The 24,119-nt window shown below is 45.5% G+C and overlaps 1 protein-coding gene across 1 annotated transcript in view; it reads left to right on the forward strand.

The window, feature by feature from the left end:
• Positions 1-24,119, forward strand: part of LOC147692491 (adenosine deaminase domain-containing protein 2-like) — a 539,931-nt gene that overhangs the window by 257,673 nt on the left and 258,139 nt on the right. The window contains exon 6 of the mRNA XM_086936797.1: positions 20,817-20,967. Within this exon, the coding sequence (XP_086792923.1) occupies positions 20,817-20,967 (151 nt within the window). The remainder of the gene's footprint in view (positions 1-20,816; positions 20,968-24,119) is intronic.

Raw genomic sequence — 24,119 nt, forward strand, 5'->3', positions numbered from 1 at the left:
AAGGTTGCGTACATTGTCGCGTGTTTGTAAATGTTTTGTTGCTAACATGTCTGTTTGCACTGAACGCAGAATTTCTGTGTGTTGAGTCCAATTATTTTGTTTGAAATCAGGTTTGATTAATTCGTAGAGAGGTTTAACACTTTCTGCGTAGTTTAGAATGCAAGTTCTTCAGAAATTCAGGAAACGTAGAATTGACTATGTTTTTCATCGTTTTTGGCTGTTGAAAAAGCGCACACTTTTCTAAAAAGTTGGCTAACAGTAGGACATTGAGGTGGGCAATTAGTGATTTCTTAAAATTGAATTTGTACCCTTCAGAAGCGAACCCAAGTATTATGGTGTTCACTCTTTTCAAGTGCACATCCAAATCAACGTCTGTAAGATAGATGTCATACACATAAGATAATGTCTCATCATCATACGTTTGTAGTAACTCTGTTACTCTGGCTGAAAATAACCCTGGACTATTCTTGAATCCTTGAGGGAGACGGCAAAAATGACGCTGTGTTCCCATGATTGAGAAAGCGGTCAAATACCTCTTTTCAGGTGCAATGTTTTGACAAAAGAAACCGTTAGAAATATCTAATGTAGTTTTATATTTTTTGCACACAATGTTATTCATCAGTGCTGCACTGTGTGCATTTAGTACTGCAAAGGTCTTGCAGCAAGAGTTTAAATGTCTGTAGTCCAAAACTAGACGATACGTATTGTCTGGTTTGGAGACCGGAAACAAAGGCTTGTTCATTGACGAGGTGCATGTTTCAATCACCCCTTGGTATTCAAGTTGATCTAAGATCGCCCTGACCTGTTGTTTAGCTTCCTGCTTAACTGGATACTGCCTCTGAGCAGTAGGCTGATTTTTTTTTTTACTGGATTTTATGGTGAGGAGAATCCTCATCCCACATGGTTTTTATATAATGCTGGAGCCTGGGCTACAGCCCATTTTCTGGCATAGGTGTATCTTTATGAATTGGAATATGATTCTAGAAGACTGGCATAATGATGTCTTCGCCATGTGGGCACTCGCTGACAAATTCTGGTGATCAGTCTTTTTCAGCTAGAAGAATATCATAACCCTTTGAGAGCTTCTCCCAAAAGAGTGCTTTTATTTTCCTAGTTATATCCCCCTCCATCCGGAGCCTTACTTCATATAACTTATGGGGTACACTAACCCTGGTGTCGGCAGTTTCAACTTGAATACATTCATTCAAGTCCTTCAGGATACTGCAAGCTATGGTAACTTCTGCTGCGCTGTCCGGCATTGTCTGCGCCCACTCCCCGTTCTTGAGTTTTGTCCTCAAGTTGCCCCAGTATTGGAACTTTCATTGATTCCCATGCTTTTGTATCATTCCCCATCGTCGGAATGGGAGTCTCTGTAACAAAATAAAATAGCAGTAGGTACAAAAGAGAAAGAAAAATGCCTAGGCCTCATTCTCTTTTGTATCATATCTGCTTCTTTTTGTAAAAGAGACCAAACTTAGGCATCAGCCAATCAGAAGAGCCTCACCCCTTAGAACCCTCCTAAAGGAACCTCAGAGCCTCAGATTTTCTACAGCACGTTGTGCTTAGGGAGTCTCCTTTGAGCTCTGCTCAATCTCTACTTTTTCAGTAGTTTTTTCTTCAGGATTTCTCTTCAAATTGTTGGCAGTTGTTTTCATGATGTCCGATAAGGAAAAGAAGAAGGCCCTTTCCAAGCCATGTTCCACCTGTGGCAAGGCTATTTGTTGAGGATAAGCATAAGGATTGCATCTACTGCCTCTACTGCCTCTATCCTGATCATAAGGCTGCAGACTGCAAGATCTGCCGCACCTTTTCAACCAAAACCCTCCGAGACCGTGAGGGTAGGCTTCTTACATGGCTCCAGAAGTTGAAGTCTAGAAAGGACACAGTCTCCAGTGATGAGGACTCTTCTTCAGCGTAATCAGCTAGGTCAGTCAAAAGGGGTAGGGGTTCCCCTTTTCCTTCTGTGGAGTATCCTTCTAAGGCCTCAAAAAAGACCCCCAGAGAGTCTGAGAGCCAAGGTCCTGTTGAATCTTCTCACCATGGTGAAAAGGAGAGGGTAGGACCATCTATGCCTTCTTTGGGTGTGAAGACTGTTCCAGCCTTCAAGAAACCCTCTTATCAGTCTTCTGGAAAGTCTGACAGAAGTTCCAAGTCGTCGACGATGAAGGCGTCGTCGACGGAGGCTCCGTCGGCAAAGAAATTGAAGCCTAAGCTGAAAAAAGTACCAAGGAGCAATCGACGTCAACAGGATCGTCGACAAAGACCGTATCGACGGCAGTTATAGCGGTGTCGACGAAGATTCAGACGGCGACAGCGTCGTCGGCGACAAAGTGTTCGTCGACGGTGAGGATTACGACCGTGTCGTCGGCGAGGACGACAACATTGAAGACGACGACGGCAGGGGTGTTGACGGTCTCGTCGTCGTCGACGCCCATCTCGTCGTCGAGTGTTCTTTCGTCGACGACGACTGTTCCGTCGACGAGGTCGACGGCGGCAGTATTAACACCATTGTCGGCGGGACCGTCTACTATTTTATCATCGGAAAAAAGGATTACAATTTCCATGACCAGGATTACACCGGACATGACATCTCCTAGGAGAGTTACCCCCTTGCCTCCAGCTCTACTTTTAGAGGAGGATGAGGATGAATCGGAGGATGATGATCAGGACTCTTATGGCTATGCAAACAGCCCATCCCAGCTTCTGGTTAAATGCCAAGAGACTGATTCTGACGGAGAGTACAACCAGGAATATGGTTATCATCATCATTCTGCCCAACCACAACAGTACTCGAGACAAGGCATGGTGTCGGTACCATCGTCTCTTACAGGACCTTCACAGTATGCTACAAGATTATAAGTCTAGGTGTTCACAACCTGCTGCTGCTGTTCCATTTTCTCAAGCCATACCTGTCCCTGCGACTCCAGCAATGGCTGCACCAGAATTGCCGGCCCAGGAGTCCTCTCGGCCACAGACACCGGTTCCACAGGAGTCTTCGATTCCAGTAAACACCAATGATGATTCCTCGGATGAGGATCAGAATTTTGATGACAGGACTGATCAAGATACCGAATGGGATGAATGCCATCCCGGACCCAGCATTTCCATGTCCGCATCCGGTGGACTCCCCACCAGCTGATATAGGGGGGATTTCATAAGCTAATGGAGAGAGCGGCTGGTAGATTCAAACTATCTTTGCCCTCCGTTGCTACTTAATGTTTTTTATACGATTTTAAAGAGCCCTATAAAAATACAACAAGATCTATCCCTATTGTCCAGCATCTTTGGGATGAGAGCCTTAAGGCAATGAAAAATCCAGCGACGGTGGTCTCTGTGCTACCGTGCCTCGACAAAAAATACAAAGCGCCTGAAGATGGTCTGGCGTCTCGGACGGGACATCCAAGACCGGACTCTGTAATTTCTCAAGCTGCGCAGAGAAAGTCACGCAACCCCTCAGCTCCATTGACGACAACTCCCGATAAAGAGGGCAGGAGGTTAAATAATGCCGGGAAAAGATTCTCTTCCATGGCGAGTCTACTAGTGCAGGCGGCTAATGCCATGGCGATATTGGGGAGATACGATCGCCAACTATGGTGTGATGTTTCGCCGTACTTGGAGCAACTTCCTCCAGATGCAAAAACAGAGGCTAAAAAGTTTTGCAAGAAGGTGAGGCTGCATCAATGGAAATCATTGACTGTGCAATGGACATTGCCACAACGGCATTCCGCTCTTTGGCTGGAGCTGCGGTCCTTCGTCACCAGGGTTGGCTTAAGGCGACTTGGTTTAGACCTGAAATTCAGAATAAGATCCTGGATCTTCCTTTTGATGGAGAAGCATTATTTGGAAAATTGATAGATGACACTCTCCAAGATATTAAAAAAAGATACTGAGACCGCTAGATCTCTGGGTACGCTTCAGTACCGTAAGGCTCCTTTTAGAGGTTCCAGAGGCAAAAGCACCAACTACAGAGGCTCTTTTCAACAGCAAAGGTACTCATCATATGGCTCAGGTTCACAACAATACCGCCAACCTTATCAGCAAAGGCAGGGCCAGTCCTCGAATTTCTCGAGACCTAATAACATAGGGAAGCAGGCTTGTCAAGGATGTGATACGTCCAAGCGACAATAGCGGCCTCCTGGCTCTTCCTACTGTACCCACCTCCGAAAGATCATCAGTAGGAGGCAGGGTGTCACAATACCTTCAGAATTGGTCCAAGATAATATCAGACCGTTGGGTGCTAAACATCATTCGAAAGGGCCATACTTTGGAATCCACACACATCCCTCCATCCAAGCCCCCTGCTGCCATCCCATCAAAACATCTGCGTCTTCTGCGGCTCGAAGTTAATCAAATGCTCCTGAAGGGTGCTATAGAGCCTGTCCCCTCCGCTCAAAGAGGAGAAGGATTCTATTCCAGGTTCTTAGTGGTAAGGAAGACGCTAGAGAAATGGTGCCCCATTTTAGATCTCAGGGAGCTCAACACCCATCTCATCTCTGACTTTCCGCATGGTCTCTCTTTGACATTCTACGTCTAATCAACCCGGGGGATTTCATGCCCACGCTCGATCTTGAAGATGCGTACTTTCATGTTCCGATTCACCCAGCATACAGAAGGTTTCTATGATTTACAGTAGCCAAGAGCCACTTTCAATTCAGGGTTTTACCCGTTGGTCTTCGCTCAGCCCCGAGAATATTCACGAAGGTGCTGGCACCAGTAGCAGCGTTTCTGCGGAAGAATCACTTTCAGGTTTTTCCTTACCTGGACGATTGGTTACTGAAGGCTCCGTCCAGGGAGGCCGCGAGGGATGCGGTCGAGGGATGTACCAACCTCTTTCAGAATTTAGGTCTCACTTTAAAGAAAGAGAAGTCGTCTCTGGTCCCGTCCAGGACAGCATGCTTCCTGGGAGCCATCTTGAACTCTGATCTCAAGAAAGCGTTCCCAACCCTGGAGAGTCAAGTAAAACTGCAGACCATGGCGCTAGACTTACAAAAAAGGTGTCTTTCAGTACGCCGCTACAAATCTCTTCTGGGGGTGATTTCATCATGCATTCCTCTAATTCCACACTGCAGGTTGAGGATGCATCCTCTTCAGGAGCAGCTGGACATCCAATGGAAACAGATCCATGGGTCGTTCGACGACAAGGTGACCATCACTTCGGCAATGAAAAAAGCGGCCTTCTGGTGGACAAAACAGGAAAACTTGTCCTAAGGTCTACCCTTCGTAAGCGATCAGTCTCCTCAGGTGGTGACGACGGATGTGTTGTTGGATGGTTGGGGAGCAGTGCTGCAGGACCTGCATGTCAGTGGACATTGGTCTCCACAGAACCGTCTGCTCCAATCAATCAATCAATGAATTTATAGAGCGCGCTACTCAACCGTGAGTACAAACCGGGGCACAGCGAGTGGAAGCAGCAGGGGTAGCGTCATACAGGACGACCATGTGGTCGCTGAGGGGGCAACCTACCTGGTGACAGGGTCAAGGGTCACATCAATCTCTTGGAGCTCAGAGCAATCAAACTGGCTCTTCAAGCTTTTCTCCCTCGCCTAAGAGGTTCAAAGGTTGTCATCCAAACGGACAACACCACGGCCATGCATTACGTCAACAAAGGAGGAACCAGATCTCTCCCATTGTCTCAGGAAGCTCAGGAAATCTGGGAATGGGCGATCCTTCACGAGATATCTCTGCAGGCAGAACACATACCAGGGGTTTTAAACGAGAGTGCAGACAGTCTAATCAGATTGTCGTCGATCAGTCACAAGTGGGAACTGAACCAGCGGATTCTGGACGAGATCTTTCAACAGTGGGGCAAACCTACAATAGATCTATTTGCCAAACCGACCAACAAGAAATGCCTGTCTTATGCAAGCAGGCTTCACCACCGAGGATCATTGGGGAATGCTCTTTCAGTAGCCTGGTCAAGGACATTTGTCTACGCCTTTCCCCCCCATTCCACTGATCCAGAGACTCATCAGGAAGATCAAAGTGGAACCTTGCAGCATGATTTTGATAGCCTCTGCTTGGCCGAGACAGTTCTGATTCACAGAACTCCATCTGTTGTCGCTGGCTCCTCCTCTTCCCTTGAGAACCATTCCAGACCTTCTCACTGTCCGAAGGACAAATTTGGCATCCGCATCCGGAGTCTTTGCACCAGACAGCATGGCTCCTGAGAAGCAAGAATTTATGAATCTTCCTTTCTCTAACGAAATAAAAGAAGTTCTCTCCCAGGCTAGAGCCCCTTCCAAGAACATGACTTACCGTCTCAAATGGAAGAGATTTTGTATTTGGTGCAGAAAGGAAGGGGTTGACCCTTTTTCTTCAAAACCTCATCAACTTCTGCCTTATCTTTTGTCCTTGGCAAAGACAGGCTGGCCCATTCGTCCATTAAAGTTCATTCGGCAGCAATTTCTAGATACAGGCGTTCTGAGTCTGGACCTTCCCTTTGGTCTTCCAGGATAGTGAAACAATTTCTCAAAGGGTTGTTCCGTGTCTACCCACCGGTGAGACCTCCGCATCCTACTTGGCAATTGAATTTGGTCCTCACTCAACTCATGAACGGCCCATTTGAACCAATACATCGAGCAGACATAAAATTCCTTTCTTGAAAATTGGCTCTCCTTTTTGCTCTCACATCTGCAAGACGCATTGGGGAGTTGCAGGCTCTTACGATCCAAGAGCCGTTTCTCCAGTTCAAAAGGAATACAGTAATCTTGAGAACAAACCCGAAATTCATACCCAAGGTGCCCTCGGACTTCCACTCAAATGAGCCGGTTATTCTTAAAGCTTTCTTTCCTCACCCTACTACACCAGCGGAAAGACCATTGCATTCTCTGGACATACAACGGTGCTTAAAATTTTATTTGGATCGCACCAAGGGATTCCGTAAATCCTCCTAATTGTTCATTGCTTTTGGTGGTCCTTGCAAAGGTCTCCCTATATCAAAGCAAGGTATTGCGAGGTTGATTACAAGTGCCATTCTACATTGCCATACTGCAGCGGGTAAGCCACTGACCAGCAAGGTTAGAGCGCATTCCACAAGATCAGTGGCCTCTTCAACAGCTCTCTTCGCGGGAGTGCACATCAAAGACATTTGCAGGGCTGCGACTTGGAGCAGCGTGCACACCTTTAAAAAGCATTACTGCTTGAACTCCTTGCAACGGGAAGACACGGCTGTGGGCCAGGCAGTCCTGAAGAACCTCTTCCACTGATTGGTGAGCTTTCCTTTCTATCCCACCTTCCTTAGTCTGCACATTTTATATCGTCATGCATTGCTGGTTGTTTACAAGGTATATTTATGCCACAAAATGTTTTTTATTGCTTACTGCTTGCTACTCTGATACAAAAGCATGGGAGCTAGGCAGGAGGAAGATGGCGGCCGGCTAGGAGGTCTGGTGGGGAGCTCCGTGCTCACCGCAACACATACTGACATAATTTGAAGAAAACGCCTCACTAGCAGACGCTAACTTGCAGAAACCCGCAGCAATCACTACTACCAGCTGTAAAACCTACCTGGGGATGGCGCTGGCAGTGTAGGAGACTTCCCGGTGACCCGGCGATTCCTGGCAATTTTTTATTTTTTTTGGTTTTTTTTTTTTACGAACTCCTGGCGGCAATACTTGGCGGCCCTGGGATGCGAGTTTCTTCCTCCCAGGTCACCGCCACAACCAGCAGTGTTTTGGAAGCATACTCCAGGCTCTGGGCGCCGGCAGCAGGGGCGAGCAGAGGCTGCCGAAGAGCGATCGGAAGGATCCCTTTCCTGTTCCGCGGCAGTGCAGGAGCGGCAACAACAGCAGGGCTTCTGCAGTTCCGGGTGAAAGTAGGAAGCGCCGCCAGTGAATGCCTGTCAGAAACGGCCGCAGTAAGTATGACCAGCTCTCTCAGCACAGCGGGGAAAGAATCGGCTACAGCGAGCAAAACGGAGGTCCTCAGAACAGCGGAGACAGAAAGAAAGAAGTGCACGGAAGAAGTGCCTTCCACACAGCCCCAAGCAGAGACGAGACCCTTGGACCTCAGAGATCGACTAAACAAGACCCAGCCTGATCGGAGGACTACATACATGCCCATGAGCAAGGTACAGGGGGGGAGAGGTGGAGAGGGTGTTGCAACATGAGACCTGTTCGATGACTGTAGAAAAAAACAAGCAATTGAAAGGTGAAAGGGGTGAAAAGGGGGAAGGAGTAGAGGGAGTAGAGGAAGAAATTAAGACATAAGCTGTAAACATACATAAAAACTCAGAGGCCAGGGTGGGTGGGGGGGACCCAATCCCCCGCAGTAGCAGAGATTGAAGGCGATAACGGGGCAAGATCCAGTTATTGTCTTAGGAATAGGCAGTTCTCTAAGCAGAGCTGCCTCACCCCTACAAAACAAACTGTTTTACCTAGAAGTACAAAAACGAAGCCGAGAGAAATCCCAAACCCTGATCACCACCAGCAGAAGACAAAAGGTAAAACAACAAAGGGAAAAGACCCGGGGAATGATTACACAGAACAAAATATTAAAGTAACCCAATCGCTAAGATCTTTCTTCAAAGTCCAGCTGGCCCAAGGGAGAAGTAATTAGTCTGCTTTGCAAGACAAACACAAATCTCCAGTGTTGAACTCAGTCATAACCCCAAAAACAACCCCCCCTACGAGAGTGGAGTGTAACACCACAAAGCCAGACGACAAAAACATGAGCAACGGGAAAGATAAGGCCACTCACACAGGCCCACAAGTGGAAATGGAAGCACCAGGAGATTCCACCACCATGACAAAACCTGCTGAAACACTGCCAATCAACCCGGGGGGAAACCATCCTGTCCTAGAACAAACGGAGAAGCTTATGGAAAAATTCATGGATAAGATGATGGGGGAGATGAGAGAAAAATTCACAATCTCAGAGGCCAACCAAAGTAAAATTCAAGAAGTATACGAAACTCTGGACCAAAAACTGAATGCGCCTGGAGAAAGAGTGACTGTGGTCGAGTCGGCGGTAGAAGCTCTTAGTAAAAAAATTGACAGCAACCAAAAAGAGATAAGGACGCTAAGAGACAGCGATAGAAGCATGAAAGAGAAACTCGAATCGCTAGAAAACCAAGCGAGAAGGAACAACTTGAGGCTTTTGAACGTTCCAGAGAATCTGGAAGGGACAGACATCAAAAAGTTCACCGTCTCACTCCTAGAAGAGCATTTCCCCTGGGCTAAAGAAGCTAATCTAATGGACGACATACAGAGAGTCCACCGGGATCCTTTTGGTAAAAACAAAGAAAGGAAGACGCCAAGAAAAATCCTAATACATTTTAAAACCTACACACTGAAAGAAAAAATCCTAAGCAAAGGCTTAAAAAAAGCCCCCCTAAATAAAGACAACTGGTCTTTCAGAATCCGCTCAGACATGCCAAAAGCCACTCAGGACAGACAGTAGGAATTGAGGCAATTCATGCAAGAATTAAAATATCTGGGGGCCACAGTCCAGATGAAATTCCCTGCTGCTCTGAGGATCATGTGGAGGAACAAAATTACCAACTTCAGAGACCCCAGAGAAGTAGAAACCTTTCTAGAACAGATTAAGGATCAACTGTGGACTGCAATATAAAGTTTAGGAAAGTTAAGAGAGGCGAATCTTACAAACCAGGTGTAGCATGGAGCTCAAAAAGGGCGAACAATACCGCCCAAAAAAAAGGGAGGCTTCCTCAGGGTGGGCAATGATGAACCTCACAAAAAAGCACAAAAACAAAACAAAAAGAGAGCACGGGTGGGGAGCAAATTGGGGGAAAAAACAAAAAAAAACCTCATTATTTAAAGTAAAAGGAGCATACGGGGCCCGTAAACATAAAACAAATCTATTCACACGCCAACATAATATAAGAAAATAATGACAAACTCCCAAAAATTTTAAATTCACTCTTGGAACGTCAATGGACTTAGAACAGCTAGTAGAAGGAGAAGGATCGTTGAATACCTAAAGGAAGCAGATAGCGAGGTAATCATACTACAGGAGACACACCTAAGTGCGGAGTGGGACCAAATAATGAAATCTCTCAGCTGGGTTGATGCCTATGTCTGCACCAATCAAGACTACAATATCAAAGGCATTGCAATAATTTTTAAAAAATCACTCAAAGCCAACATCGAACACAAAGCAGTAGACAATAAAGGAAGATGGGCTATAACCAAAGTAAGAATAAATGATAACTTATTCACTGTAGCAGGCTATTACGGTCCAAACTCAGATGACCCAACACCCCTCCAAAGACTCTATACAGAACTTTTATCGACAAGTGCCCCGATAATACTAGGGGGTGACTACAACATTATATTAGATCCCAAACTGGATGGATCCCACCCAGGGAGACAAGCAAATCTACCCAAAATGAGGGAGTGGCAAGATAACTACAAAAAAGATTTGGATCTGATGCATATGTGGAAGGAAAAGGGCGACAAAAGACTACCTTTCACCTTCCATAACAAAAAACTGGGTCACAATCACAGGTCCAGAATTGACTATTTCCTAATAGATAAGAGCCTTCTAGGTAATGTTAGGAGCATAGAATATCTACCAGCTCATCTACCAGCTCGGACTACCAGTCCGAGTGGTCAGAACACTTGGACTGCTGAGTGGTCTGACCACTCGGCAGTCCAATTAACCCTACAAACATCAATGATCAACACACAATCTAGATGGACGGTTGATCGCACTAGATTATTAGACCCACAATTAACGGAAAAACTAAGGACTGCCACAGCCAACTTCTTTGAGGACAATCGAAATGGCACTACAAAGCAAATCACATGGGATACATATAAGGCAGTTATCAGGGGAAAGTTATTAAGTATGGGAGCATACAAATCCAAACTCACGAAGCAGGAAATTGGCAACATGGAAAAGATATAAAACTACTTGATTCACAAATAGCGACAGAGAAAACTTCAGCTAACAAAGAAGTCCTAGAAAAGGAAAGGCTAGAAATAAAGGAGAAACTAGTTGACTTCCTCGAGAACAAAGTGAGGAAAAAGTGGGAAGCCAGCAAATTATCATATCACAAGCACGGAGAAGGATGTGGTAAACTGCTGGCCTGGAAAATGAAGACAGACCAAACCAGAAATAAAATATCCTACATTCAGCAGCATAACCAAAACGAACCAAGCTCTGAAGACTCCGTAATTATGCAAGAGTTTACAAATTTCTTCTCCAACGTATACAAGGAAGATACAAAAGCATGGGAATCTACGAAAGCTCCAATACTGGGGCAAGAAAACAAGTTACTTACCTGTAACTTTGGTTCCCCAGTATTGGTAACTTTCATAGATTCCCATGCGCCCACCCACCTCCCTGAGGAAAGCTCAGCCATCAGCAGATATGGTGACTTCCACAACGGCTACGAAAATCTGAGGCTCTGAGGTTCCTTCAGGAGGGTTCTAAGGGGTGAGGCTCTTCTGATTGGCTGATGCCTAAGTTTGGTCTCTTTTACAAAAAGAGGCGGATATGATACAAAAGGAATGAGGCCTAGGCCTTTTTCTTTCTCTTTTGTACCTACTGCTATTTTATTTTGTTACAGAGACTCACATTCCGACGACTGGGAATGATACAAAGGCATGTGAATCTATGAACGTTACTAATACTGGGGAACCAAAGTTACAGGTAAGTAACTTGTTTTCATTCTCGGCATGTCTGATTTTTAGACCTGCTACTTTTTTCTTGGTGAATTGTTACTTATTTTTTGGAACGTGGTGATCGTCTTAGGACTTCACGCGTTATTCTTTGTGCTCTGATCGTCCTCTTCTTTAGAATTTCTGCGAGGAAGTCTGAAAGGTACAAGAGGAATGTGTATCAGTATCTTTATCTATCAGGTTTTCTCAAATTATCCCGATTTCTGAGGTTATATCTCTTTTCAGAGGGCTCCATTTGAGGAGACCTACCTCTGGACTGGGAACGCTTCTCTTTAGGAAGTGACCGTCTAGTATTTTCCCACTTCTTTTTAGGAGTAGTTAGATTGTTTTTGACAAACTTTTTCAGGATTTTCTGTTATTTCTGGTTTTACTAGTTTCCCTCCCAAACCATCTCTACCTAGTTCTTCATAGGATTTTTCTATTATCCTGGCAAGTTCATACGGTTGCTCAGTTACATCAAGTTCTTTTAATTTTTGGCGGATTGCCACGGATGCTGCTTCACCTTTAATGTTAGCTAATAATATAGCCGAGACCTGTTTGTAATCTTTTAGTAATTTCATAGCAAGATTCAAGGCAGGTTCTGGTCCGTATTCATTTTGAATCGGTTTCAGGACGTCTGGTATTACCGCCATAGACGGAACACCATGTGTTTTTGTGTAGATTGAAGCAAAGACTGTACCCAAAGTGTCACAGTCCTCCATGTGTGGTGCTATCCCCATCATTGGTAAACCGATTGTTAGTACACCTCATGAGAAACACAGGATTCTATCGGGAAATACTGCCTCTATTTGAGTAACTGTTGGAGTTAACCAGAATGGAATTTTTTCCCTTTTTGCAGTCAATTTACCAATGACTGATTGCATAGTCTGTGGTGTAATTTTGTTTGTGTCCCCCTGATGAGGGGTGTGCTGTGGAATTCTTATAGCAGGTTGGACTGTTCGAGTCCGCATGACATATTGTACCAATTGTCTACGTATTTATATTAATTGTTTTAGCTGAGCTAACAGTTCTGGACCCGTCATTTGTTCAATGTCAGGATTTGGTGTATAGCTGGCTAGTACCGGCCATGTTGCTCCTGGTCTACCTAATGGACTGAGGCTGGTAATGTGATTTTGATGTTGTAGGGCACCTTTAAACCAGAGCTGATGCTCTTGTATGTTAATGGAATGTCAACGTCCTCGAAAGGAACGTATTCCGCTGGAGGTTCCTCTATAGAATGGAACACGTGTTGTTGGATTTGCTTGTGGAAAGATAATCCATGAATAGAATACCTCTGTCTGCTGATATTCATGTGCCTCTATGACAAAGATTACCTTACCACCTCTCGGTGCTAGGCCATTTTCTATAAGCTTTATAGCTATAGTTTTTCCAGGATGATTATAGCATCATCGTCGTCTTCATTAAACCCTGTAACGTGTTAAACCCGGTTAGGCTGCCGCAGCTCCACCGGTTGCGTTGTTGTCGCCGTTATTCGAGATTGTTTAATGAAAGTTTGCAGAGCAAGTTTCAAGGAAACCAAGATAAGGTGCACAATATTTTGGAACACTGTATCCTTCAACGTTGAACTTACCAAAAACTAATACATAGGATTTTTCCTCCTACTCAGTTATGGCAGATTTTTTATCCTTTCACCCACTCCAAACATCTATTGGAGTATTTTACGGGGAAAAAGGGGTCTCTGTGAAAAGCACGACTGATTTACTTTAGTGTCTAGCCTTAACACCTTGGCTGCTAGGGAGATTTTTTTCCTGTGCTGATATTTCATGACTCCCATTGTTCATTACGAGCTCAGCTCGTCATCAGCACAGCTCCACTGTGCCTCATGACGAGCTGAGCTCGTCATGAGCATCGAAGGGGTTAAATTAGTGCCTTAACAAATGTTGGGCGCCATGTACTGTAGTTCCTATATTCCCAATAGGCTCGGCGCATTGGAGTAATATATCCTATAGATTAGACGTAGGACTGAGGTCGACTAGGTCTCTATTGAATATATTAGACTTAATTGTGAGGGCCAGCTAGCTCAGAAGTCACTAGTAACTTTCTCGAATAAACAAAAAGAGATTAGTTTCTGACAACGGCATAAACATGGCAACTTTGTTTCCCCAAGATAAAACAGAGCGTCAGAGTCGTGGAAACAATAGATTGATATTTCACTCAGTCAATCGTGCATGCTTCGTTTCACCAGAGGTGCAGAGAAATAGAGAGACGGGCGTTTTCAATAAAAGGTATTTATTGAACAGTCTTCTTTCTCATGCAGAATAAATTAACTGCTACAATCGTAATGCTGCCTGCAAAGTATAATGCGTGCAGCAAGAAGAGTATTATGAAATAATACTGTAAAAGCATGGTATGGTTTCTAAGCCATAAAATACATAGAATACATACATGAATAAATAAAGACTAAAAATACTCAGCTGGTGCTTCTAAAATATGCCTACCCCGGTGTACCTAACCTAAGTCTAGTACGAGGGAAGTAGCAAGTAAGGTGTAGCATAAATCTAGTATTATTTTTGCCAAGATTTCTCTTAGGGTCTAATCAGCTTCTTACCTTGGTTTAGAATGAAGGAGGTCTGGTATCTCTGTCTCAGGACTCGATTTCCCAACAACCCACAAGGGTAGCTTGAAAACACAGGAGCTGGATTTCTCGGCAAGAGAAAAGACAGCGTCTTTCTCAGTGCGTCTGCTGGAGGGTCGGCTTCCTTTGGCACTTGCTGTAGCGAGCTGCGTCGGGCAAGTAGATAGTCGAACTGCTCCAAACCACCGTGTTTGCTATGGCAAGTGTGGGCATATTTATACCTTGAAGGTGCTGAGTTTGACGTAAGGTTGGACATAATGACGTCATCAAAGAGTCTCAGTTCTTTGAAAACTCCATGATATCTTGGGCAAATCAATATTCAAGCAAGGAGAAGTCCCTGACTGCTGAAGGCGATTTTTCCAAGAAATCGTTGTGGATTTTCGGAACTAGTGGTAGTAGCCGTGCTGTATTTGGACTGCATGAGCTTTGTCTACATATGGTTATGATTTCTATGCCTATATAGAGATAGGGTGATTTATACCTATATAAGGGCATGAATCTGGAAAATTACACTAGGGTCCTAAAATCCTATACAACAGGGTTTCTCTATCAACGTGCCGACTTCGCACCGGAGTCCATCTCGGAAGCTCACCTTCATCGGAGCGGTTCTGGATTCGAAGCGGTTTTGCGTCTCGTCCCTCTTGGGATGGGGAGGCCACTTGGGAGAGGCGGACATCAGAGGCCTCTGGTCTCCGGCAGAATCCCGGCTCCATATCAACCTTTTTAAAGCTTCGGGCGATCAGACTTGCACTGAAGCCATTCCTTCCCTCTGTCCGGGGAAGTGTGGTGCAGGTGTTCACGGACAACACCACCGCCATGTGGTATTGCAACAAACAGGGCTGGGTGGGGTCGTGGACCCTATGTCAGGAGGCTCTGCGCCTCTGGACATGGCTGGAACATCAAGGCATCACCTTGGTCGTTCAACACCTGGCAGATTCTCTGAATGCCAGGGCGGACGAACTCCGACGCCGGTGCTTGATGGATCAAGAATGGCGAGTGAACTTGGATGTGGGGCAAGGTCTCTTTTCAGCAGTGGGGAGAGCCTTGGTTAGATCTATTCGCCACCGAAGCGAACGCGCAATGTCATCAGTTCTGCGCGTTGGAATTTCCAAGGCAGCACTCGCTTGGCAACGCTTTTCGTCGCAGTTGGAGTTGCGGTCTATTGTATGCCTTTACACCGTAACCACTTCTGCCCAGAGTGCTGAAGAAGATTCAGCGCGACCGGACCCATGTCATTCTTGTGTCTCTGGATTGGGCATGACGATTGTATCCCAAGCTTCTCAACATGGCGATCGATCCCCCGATCCGACTGCCTCTTCGGGAGGATCCTCTGTCGCAGCAGCAGGGAACGGTCCTCCACCCGAACCTGTCCAGCCTCCACCTCCATGCGTGGAGATTGAGCGGTGGCAGTTGGCGGCTTTCGATCCTCCTCTTCAAGTCTGTGATGTTGTTCTGGCAGCCAGGAGTCCCTCCACTAAAACGGTATACACCTGCAAATGGAATAGGTTTGTGGCATGGTGCACAGCTACGTCTGTGGATCCCCTTTCTGCCCCTCTTTCTGAAGTCCTTCTGTTCCTTCTTTCTTTGGCCCAGCAGGGCTCTGCTCTGGGCACTATCAAAGGTTATCTTTCGGCCATCTCTGCCTTTCTACGGCTTCCAGATCAGCCTTCTCTTTTTAAGTCTCCGGTTGTTAACCGTTTCCTGAAAGGCATTGCGCACACGTTTCCTCCCGTGCCGTTCATTATGCCTCAATGGGACTTAAACCTTGTCTTAACATATCTGATGTGCGCTCCCTTCAAGCTGCTTCATAACTGTCCTTTGCATCTTCTCACTCTCAGGACAGCTTTCCTGGTAGCTATCACCTCTGCCATAAGAGTGAGTGCGCTCCAGGCTCTTTCTTCCAAACCTCCTTTCCTTTCTGTTAATCCAGACAAGGGGGTTTTAAGGACCCGTCCTTTCTTGCCAAAGGTTGTCACGCCCTTCCACATCGGGCAGACCATCCCTTTGCCCACCTTCTTTCCACCTCCGTATCCTTCAAAAGAGGAAGAGAGGCTCCACCGTCTGGACCCAAAACGTGCGCTCTCGTTCTATCTGAAGCACACAACAGTTCCAGGTGGATGACCAGCTCTTTGTTCGCTACGTGGGCGCCAAAAAAGTTTGGGCTGTGCACAAACTGACTATCTCTTGGTGGATCGTTCTCTGCATCAAAACCTGTTACTTGTTGGCTATGAAGGAGCCTCCTGTGGGGCTGCGTGGCCGTTCTACCAGGGCAACAGCAGCCACTACTGCCTTGGGCGCGGCGTTACCTTCCAGGATATTTGTCAGGCAGCTACGTGGGCATCGCTGCACACGTTTACTAAGCATTACTGCCTTGACAGTCAAGTCCAGAGAGACATCTTTTTTGTTCGTTCTGTACTCCGTGACTTTCTGGTGTAATCTTATTCGCAGACCCACCACCGGGGTCGGTATTGGTGGGGTATCTATTCTTAGGTAAGGAATCTATCACTAACGTATCTCTTTCAGATGCACAAGTTACTACTTGTGTAACGATATATCTGTAAGAGACATTAGTTGGTGATATAATCCTTACCGCCCCACCCATCCTCCCAGTTCTGCGAACTGATTTCTAGGGTTAAGGTCATCCCTTTCAGGGCCCTAGTTTCATGGCACCAGTGGTCCGTTAATTGCATGGCTCTCCGTTCCTGGGGCGGAAAGTTGTGTACAGAACTGACGTCCGCGCGCATTGGTAGCGCCTAAGTAGTCTCCGTGACGGCATCTCGGCGCTTACGACGTCAGCAACGGACGCGGAGCCGCACAACGCCACCTACATACGCGCAGGGGTACTGCTGATGAAAAACTTTCCGGATCCAGTCTGACGCCTGGGGATATTCTAAGATAAGGAATCTATCACTAACTAATTACTATACAGATATATTATTGCACAAGTAGTAACTAGTGTGTTAAAACTTTGATTTTACATTTACTTACCTAACCTAATAGCATCCCCACTCAACTCCTAGATTCTGTTATTTAGTGGGTTAGTATCTTTATCCATAGGAATTTGTACAAACCCATGGCAAAGATTGAGATTAAGAGCTCTCAGAATTAATTAGCAGCTGGGGTAAACTCTTTGAAGCAGACTGTACAAACCCATGGCAAAGATTGAGATTAAGAGCTCTCAGAATTAATTAGCAGCTGGGGTAAACTCTTTGAAGCAGACTGTACAAACCCATGGCAAAGATTGAGATTAAGAGCTCTCAGAATTAATTAGAAGCTGGGGTAAACTCTTTGAAGCAGACTGTACAAACCCATGGCAAAGATTGAGATTAAGAGCTCTCAGAATTAATTAGCAGCTGGGGTAAACTCTTTGAAGCAGACTGGCTCAAAACCCTTAGCTTGGATCACCCTAATCCCACAGGCAACCTCACCAACTTAAACAACTGGCTCAGGAACTGCACGGATACCTTTGCACTCACCAAATCCAATAGTCAATAGAGAACCAAGAAGAAGGCCAGCTGGTACTTGGAGGATCTTTGAATCTCCAAACGACATTGCAAAAAACTAGAAAGAAAATGAAAGCCACGAAACCGACAGAACCTTCTACAAGGCAGCACTCTGACACTAACATCAGCCATTGAGAGACACTAAGAAGAGAGAGCTGAACAGCTGCAAAGATATCTTCTCAATGGTCAAGAACTTCACCCCACCTTCAGCCTCTGTCAAAAGCTTCACCCCCCTCCCCATGAACTCTGTGAGGATCAATCCAACATCTTCCACAGCAAAAACACATACCTCTACAGCAACTTTGGTCTTAGACCAGACATCAGCGAACTCATTGCAAGCCTGCCCATCACCAACTAAGACAGCCACATGTCCGAATGAAAAACTATCACCAGAGGAGATACAGCGAAGATCATGCGAATAATTCAGTCAGGACCACCCCATCTACAATCTTGGAGAATCACCACCACCCTCACATACATAAACGCATCTGCCATATTCTCAGAAGATTAGCAGCATGCAGCAGTTAATGTCCTCCTCAAGAAGCCATCGCCCAGCCTGAGCCAATATCTGCCCTATCCCTGCCCTATCTCCCTTCTCCAGTCTATCGGTCAGAGTGATAGAGAAGGCCAAAACCAAGCAACTCACAACCCACCTCGAACAACACCATCTACGGCACACCACCCGATCCAGATTCAGAAAACACCAGAGCACGAAACGGCACTTATTGTAGCTACTGACGACATTCAAGATTTCCAAGAGTTCCACTGGCTCTCCATTCACAATCCAAGCCAAGTCACACGCCTCATGCACAACACATACAAAGCCTTAGACAACCTGGGCCAGCATACCAGAACAGCCACATACCCTTTCACCAGCCTGCCCCGACACCTACGCTCAGCCTCACTCTCGGAACCCCCTGCATTCACAGAACCAGGGTTGGATGCTCCTTCTCCTACATCACACCCAAACCATGCAATGACCACCTACAACACATCAGAGCATTCTCTTCAATTCTGGAGCTCTGCAAATAGCTGAAGACTTAGATCTTTTGAGTGTCTCTATTGCAACCACATGCTTACACACCTGCTCAAAGGCCTGGATACCCTCACAAGTGGTTAGTGTGCTATACACATCGACATAACATATGATTGATACCTTGTTTGCTGTGCCAGCTAATACAATGTGTAATGTGCTGTAAAGTCCATTCATGTTTTTGTGTGGCAGACTCCAGGGCGATACTTCAGGTCAGCCCTGGAGAGGCACAAGATAATTTTGCCCTTTTAAATAGGTAGAGGACTTCTTGATGCTGACAGAGGGTTCTAAGTTCATAGAGTGTAGCATCAACAGACCATAGCTTCAGCAGTACTTTGGTTTAGTCCAATCCAGTAGGAAATGGGCTGACACAGGCTCCATACTCTAGAAACAAGAGCAGCAACAAGGGGTCCACTCATGTCTGTGTTAATAAAATGTTGGTGAACTGTTGAGCATCTATAGTTATATACAAAAAGTTCGGCTGTTGGCAATGGGGCACTGCTCAATCATTACAAAAGCCTCTTGATCGTTGAATGATGCCAGACAACCATTCTGGGGTCAGTTTTTCCTACTCGGATGAGTTTGGGAAATCTGCTTGGGAGCGGCTACAGGGGCTTCTGCAGTTGGAAGCTATGTAGGCGCTCTCCAGGCTACTATAAACAAAGGAAAAGCAGGAAGAAGTTACATTGGAAATGTTCTATTGGGAGCACTTGTCCTTCTAAAAATGTTCATGAACATCCACTGGTAACCTTAACTTAGGCATATGAGTGACCATAGCATAGCCTAGGTGTCATGGGCCTTACGGCAAGCAAGGAAACTGGGCCCCTGGATCGGTATTAAAACACTGATCTAAATGAGGTGCAGTGAGCACATCACCCCACCCGACCCCGGTAAGGCACACCTGCTGCACTGATGGCTGCACCTCAGCTTCTAGATCTTAAAGTACTGTATTCTACCTATCTGTCCTTCTTGCGTCCCTGTCGCCACACCTGGCTCCTCTCGTCTCTTTCAACCGTTTGACACTCTCCTCACCATTCTCTTTCCTATCTCTCCCCCTCGCCAGTCTCTTGTTCACTCACATGTCCTTCCTTTCTTCTCTCCTGACATACTTATTTCTGCCCATTTTTCTTAGTATCATCTCCTTTCTCTTTCTCACACATTTTACTTGTTCATTATTCTCTACTCCCTCTGTATAACTCTCCCTCCAAAGAGTTGAGTCTGGGCCCCAGTTATGCTCTATGTTAAAAAAAAAAACATCTTGGCAGACAGCCTGAAAAATAACTTCAGCTTATGCAGGGCAGACTGGTCTCTTTCCCACCTCAGGTACCCAGGACCACTTCACTGGCTGCATCAATGGTAGCAATGCCCGTGACGAGTGATATTCACATCAGTGTGTAATTTTTGAATTTGAAAGGTGATCACAGCAATGGCTGCCCATCAATGTTCACAAGCCTTTTCCTTAATAAATACCATACCTATATGAAGAGATTCTATTGCCTACCTTCACTTGTACGTGCAGGTAAGAAGCATGGTTGCATCTCTAGAATTTAGGGTCCCTCAGACTGCACCCAAAAATGAATAGTGTGTGGGGCTTCAACGGATGAAGGAGGGAATAAATTCCAGTGAGTATTGCACAGGGATGTCAGGGACTTAAGTCATTACATTTCTTCATTTTGGATCATTCAAACTGAAACCAGTAGTTTTGATACTTATGAACTCTGTATAGTTAATTGAAATATGCAGAGTTCATTAGAATTCAACGAAGACCTCGGGAATTAAATAATGGGGCTTATTTAGTGTGAAGCTTAGGAAGACACATTTACAAAATCTAAGTACTATGCAGGCAGAAATCAGAGGCCTGCCCCCATTTGTGGGAGATAAGTGGAGCAGTTTGAAGGTGGGCCACAGATGATTGTTACAATAAAGGAACACACAACAGTGTATTTAAAGGCACATTGGATGATTTTATATTGTGTGTTTTTGTATTCTTTTTGGTATTGTTAACCCCGTTTAAGGCGTGACACTGAAAAAAACACTCTTCTTTATCTCTCTATTTACAGTGAACGAGGAAGCCAGTCATTCGAATGACGATATATATGAGGTAGTGGCGCTTGGTACTGGTGACACCTCCTTTCCTGGTTGTGTTGTGTTCAATGGTCAGCTGTTGCATGACACTCACTCCTTAGTGGTTGCCCGCCGGGCGCTCCAGAGGTATATCTTTTCAAGTCTGATGTGAGACCAAATAGAACATTGAAAGCCCACTGTTCGACAAACTGATTTAATGGCAGCTTTACAAAGTGTTATTGCCTTAAAAATGTCTACTAGTTATAATGGTCCGTATTTCTATTTCAGAAATGTTCACACAATAATTTGAAAACTTGTGGTGGGCTGGATAGACTCTGATTCTACGGTCATGCAATTTTATTGTGATATCTCATGCATTTTGTCAGTGATGGTGTTCGAAATGGGGGTCTCTAGTTGGCAATGGTATACACCTTTGTCCAAATAGGTACCCTTGCTTCTAGTTAGAGAAGGGGGATACACTCCTGAATCACCCCTACTCACCCCCTTGGTAGCTTGGCACAAGCAGACAGGCTTATCTGGGAGGCAGTGTGTAAAGCATTTGTGAACACCTACAGTAATACAGTGAAAACACTATAAATAGACACCACAACAGTTTAGAAAAATAAGTAATCTTTACTAGACTTAACACGACCAAACGACAAAAAATCCACAATACTGTAAAAAAAATGACTTTGAATGGTAGAAATAGCTTAGTTCAATGTAGATGGTAAAAGCGACACTTTACTTTCAAAGTACCTTGCATGCGTCGCACAAAACAAACAAAAGGGTCGCAGGGAAGGTGATGCGTCAGTTCCTTACTTCAGAGAAGGTGATGCGTCTGTTCCTTACTGCAGCGCAGGGGAGGTGATGCGTTAATTCCTTACCGGAGAGGAGGTGATGCGTCGGTTTCTTACTGTGATCCGGTGCGATGCCGACAAGATGACTCCTCGATGCGATGCAACGATCCGGTACGATTCGACAAAATGGCATCATTTATGCGGTGAGACAACGTGGACATGATGCGTGCACACCCGACGGCCCTGCGGCGAAATCGATGATCTTTGGAGCAGCGACCGGCCCTGCAATACGCTTCTCCGTTGACCTCTGTGGTGGCAGCATGCTTCTCTGGTGATGCGACATGCTTTGTTTGCTATGCGACGGCGAACAGCTGCGGCGACACCATGTTTCTTCGGCGATGCGATGGCAACTGTTGCGGCGGCGATGCACTTCCCTTCATTGCTTCGCGCTCCCAGTGACAAACAGACTCTAGAGGTCCTAAACAGCTGCAGGCACCTCTCTGTAAGTTAGAATTCCCAGCAAGGAAATTCAGGGGGGAGCTGTTGCTGAAGTCTTTGTGTCCCTGAGACTTCAGACAGGAGGCAAGCTCAGTTCAAGCTCTTGGGCAGTAATCCTCCTTCAGCTTCTCTAGTTTCTTCTCCTTGGCAAAGGTTCCTCTTGATTTCCCAGAAGTGATCTAAAATTCTGGGGCCTGGGTCCCCCTTTTTATACACACAAACTGTCTCTGAAGGCAGAGTGTCTGTACCTAGTCCAAACCAGTTCTGTCCTCCTGGGTGCAGCTTCCTGGCAGGAGGTGGAGACCGCATTGTTTGAGAGCAGACCTGGCCCAGGTAGCTGAAAAGAAATCTCCTCCCCCCTACTCTCTAGTCAATGCATGTCCTATTCAGCCCAGCCCTGACCCATCAGACTACTAGAGCCAAGGCCCTCTCCAGCCTCCTGTCACTGACAACCCAGACAGGGAATACAAAATCCTAGCAGAGGCATGCTGAATGGTTAGACAAGAAAATACCTACTTTCTAAAAGTGGTATTTTCAAACACAATGTAAAAATCACCCTCACTAAAAGATGTATCTTAACATTCTGAGTTCAGGCATACTAAACTCGAATTTCTACCTAGTTCCCTGGGTCAGTTAGGATTTTAGGATGTTATAATCAAGCTACCCATTCTGGCCTATGGGAACAGGTAGCCTTGCAATAGTGAAAAACGAAATTGGCTGTAAATCACTATCAGAACATGCCACACACATCAGGGCATGTCCTACCTTCTACATACAATGCACCCTGCCCTTGTGCCTACCTCAGGGGTGACTAATATGTAGAAAAGGGAAGGTTTAGGAACTGGCAAGTGGGTGCACTTGCCAAGTTGACATGGCAGTCCCAGACTGCACACAGGCTCTGCAATGGCAGGCCTGAGCCACATTTTACAAGCTGCTTCTGTAGGTGGCACATTCAGTGCTGCAAGCCCATAAGCAGCATTTGATTTACAGGCCCTGGGCACACATGGTGCACTGTACTAGGGTCTGACAAGTAAATTAGATAACTAATCATGGAATCACTAATCCATTACATCATTTTACAATAGGGAGCACTTGCACTTTGGCACTGATCAGCAGTGGCATGGTGCCCAAAGCATCTAGACCAACCGAAACAGATGAGGCAACAGCAAAAAGTGGCAGGGAGACTCACGCCAATGGTGCAAAGTCTAACAGATGGCATTTTGAAATTACCTCACTGAAGTAAAAACAAACTGCAGCAGTATTATTTAAGGTCTGGATTTGTTTAAAAAAAAAAGAAGAAACGGGTACAGACCTATCTTAGTTACTACACATTTTAACTGTGTTCTCTCTTGATATGCCAAGGACATAGCACTGATATCCCAGCCACAGACTTGTGATATTGTAACAGTACAGCCACCACTTACCCATTAGTCTTCATATTCCATAGTACAACTTATATACTGTGTTACTGCCTTGATCCTCGGCTCAGATATCCTCTCCTCTTGGGTTTTCACCTCTCTGCCTCTCACCTTTCAATTTGTGTAGAGTATGATCTGAGCCCTGTGCTTCAGCTGTCCTGTGCACCTTCTGCTCAATGCCTTGGCCAGGTCAGCCTATTCTGAACTCTTCCTGGGTTATCAAGCCAGAGACCAGAAACTGAGCACTGATAAATGTAATATACTGTTAATGAAGGAATCTTAACAAAATGAGAGTTGAGAAGCACAAGACCTATGCCACAGTTAGCATTGAAAAAGCAGTAATGGTCTTGAAACATCTGCCGGCAAAGGGCTAATTTTTATATATTAATTATAATAAATGATGTACTCCATCAACCAATCCTGTGACAAAACCTAATGAATTGAGAAACAGTGGTTTTATTTAAGAATAATACATTCAGAAACATTGGATTAATTTTGCAAATTAAGAATCCTAATAACCAGGTGCAAAAAAGTCATAGTAATCGTGCCCACGTGATATGTGTTCCTCCTTAGAATCAGTGCCATT

Source organism: Lissotriton vulgaris, chromosome 9 (genome assembly GCF_964263255.1).
Source record: "Lissotriton vulgaris chromosome 9, aLisVul1.2, whole genome shotgun sequence".
In the NCBI taxonomy this organism is placed as follows: Eukaryota; Metazoa; Chordata; class Amphibia; order Caudata; family Salamandridae; genus Lissotriton; species Lissotriton vulgaris.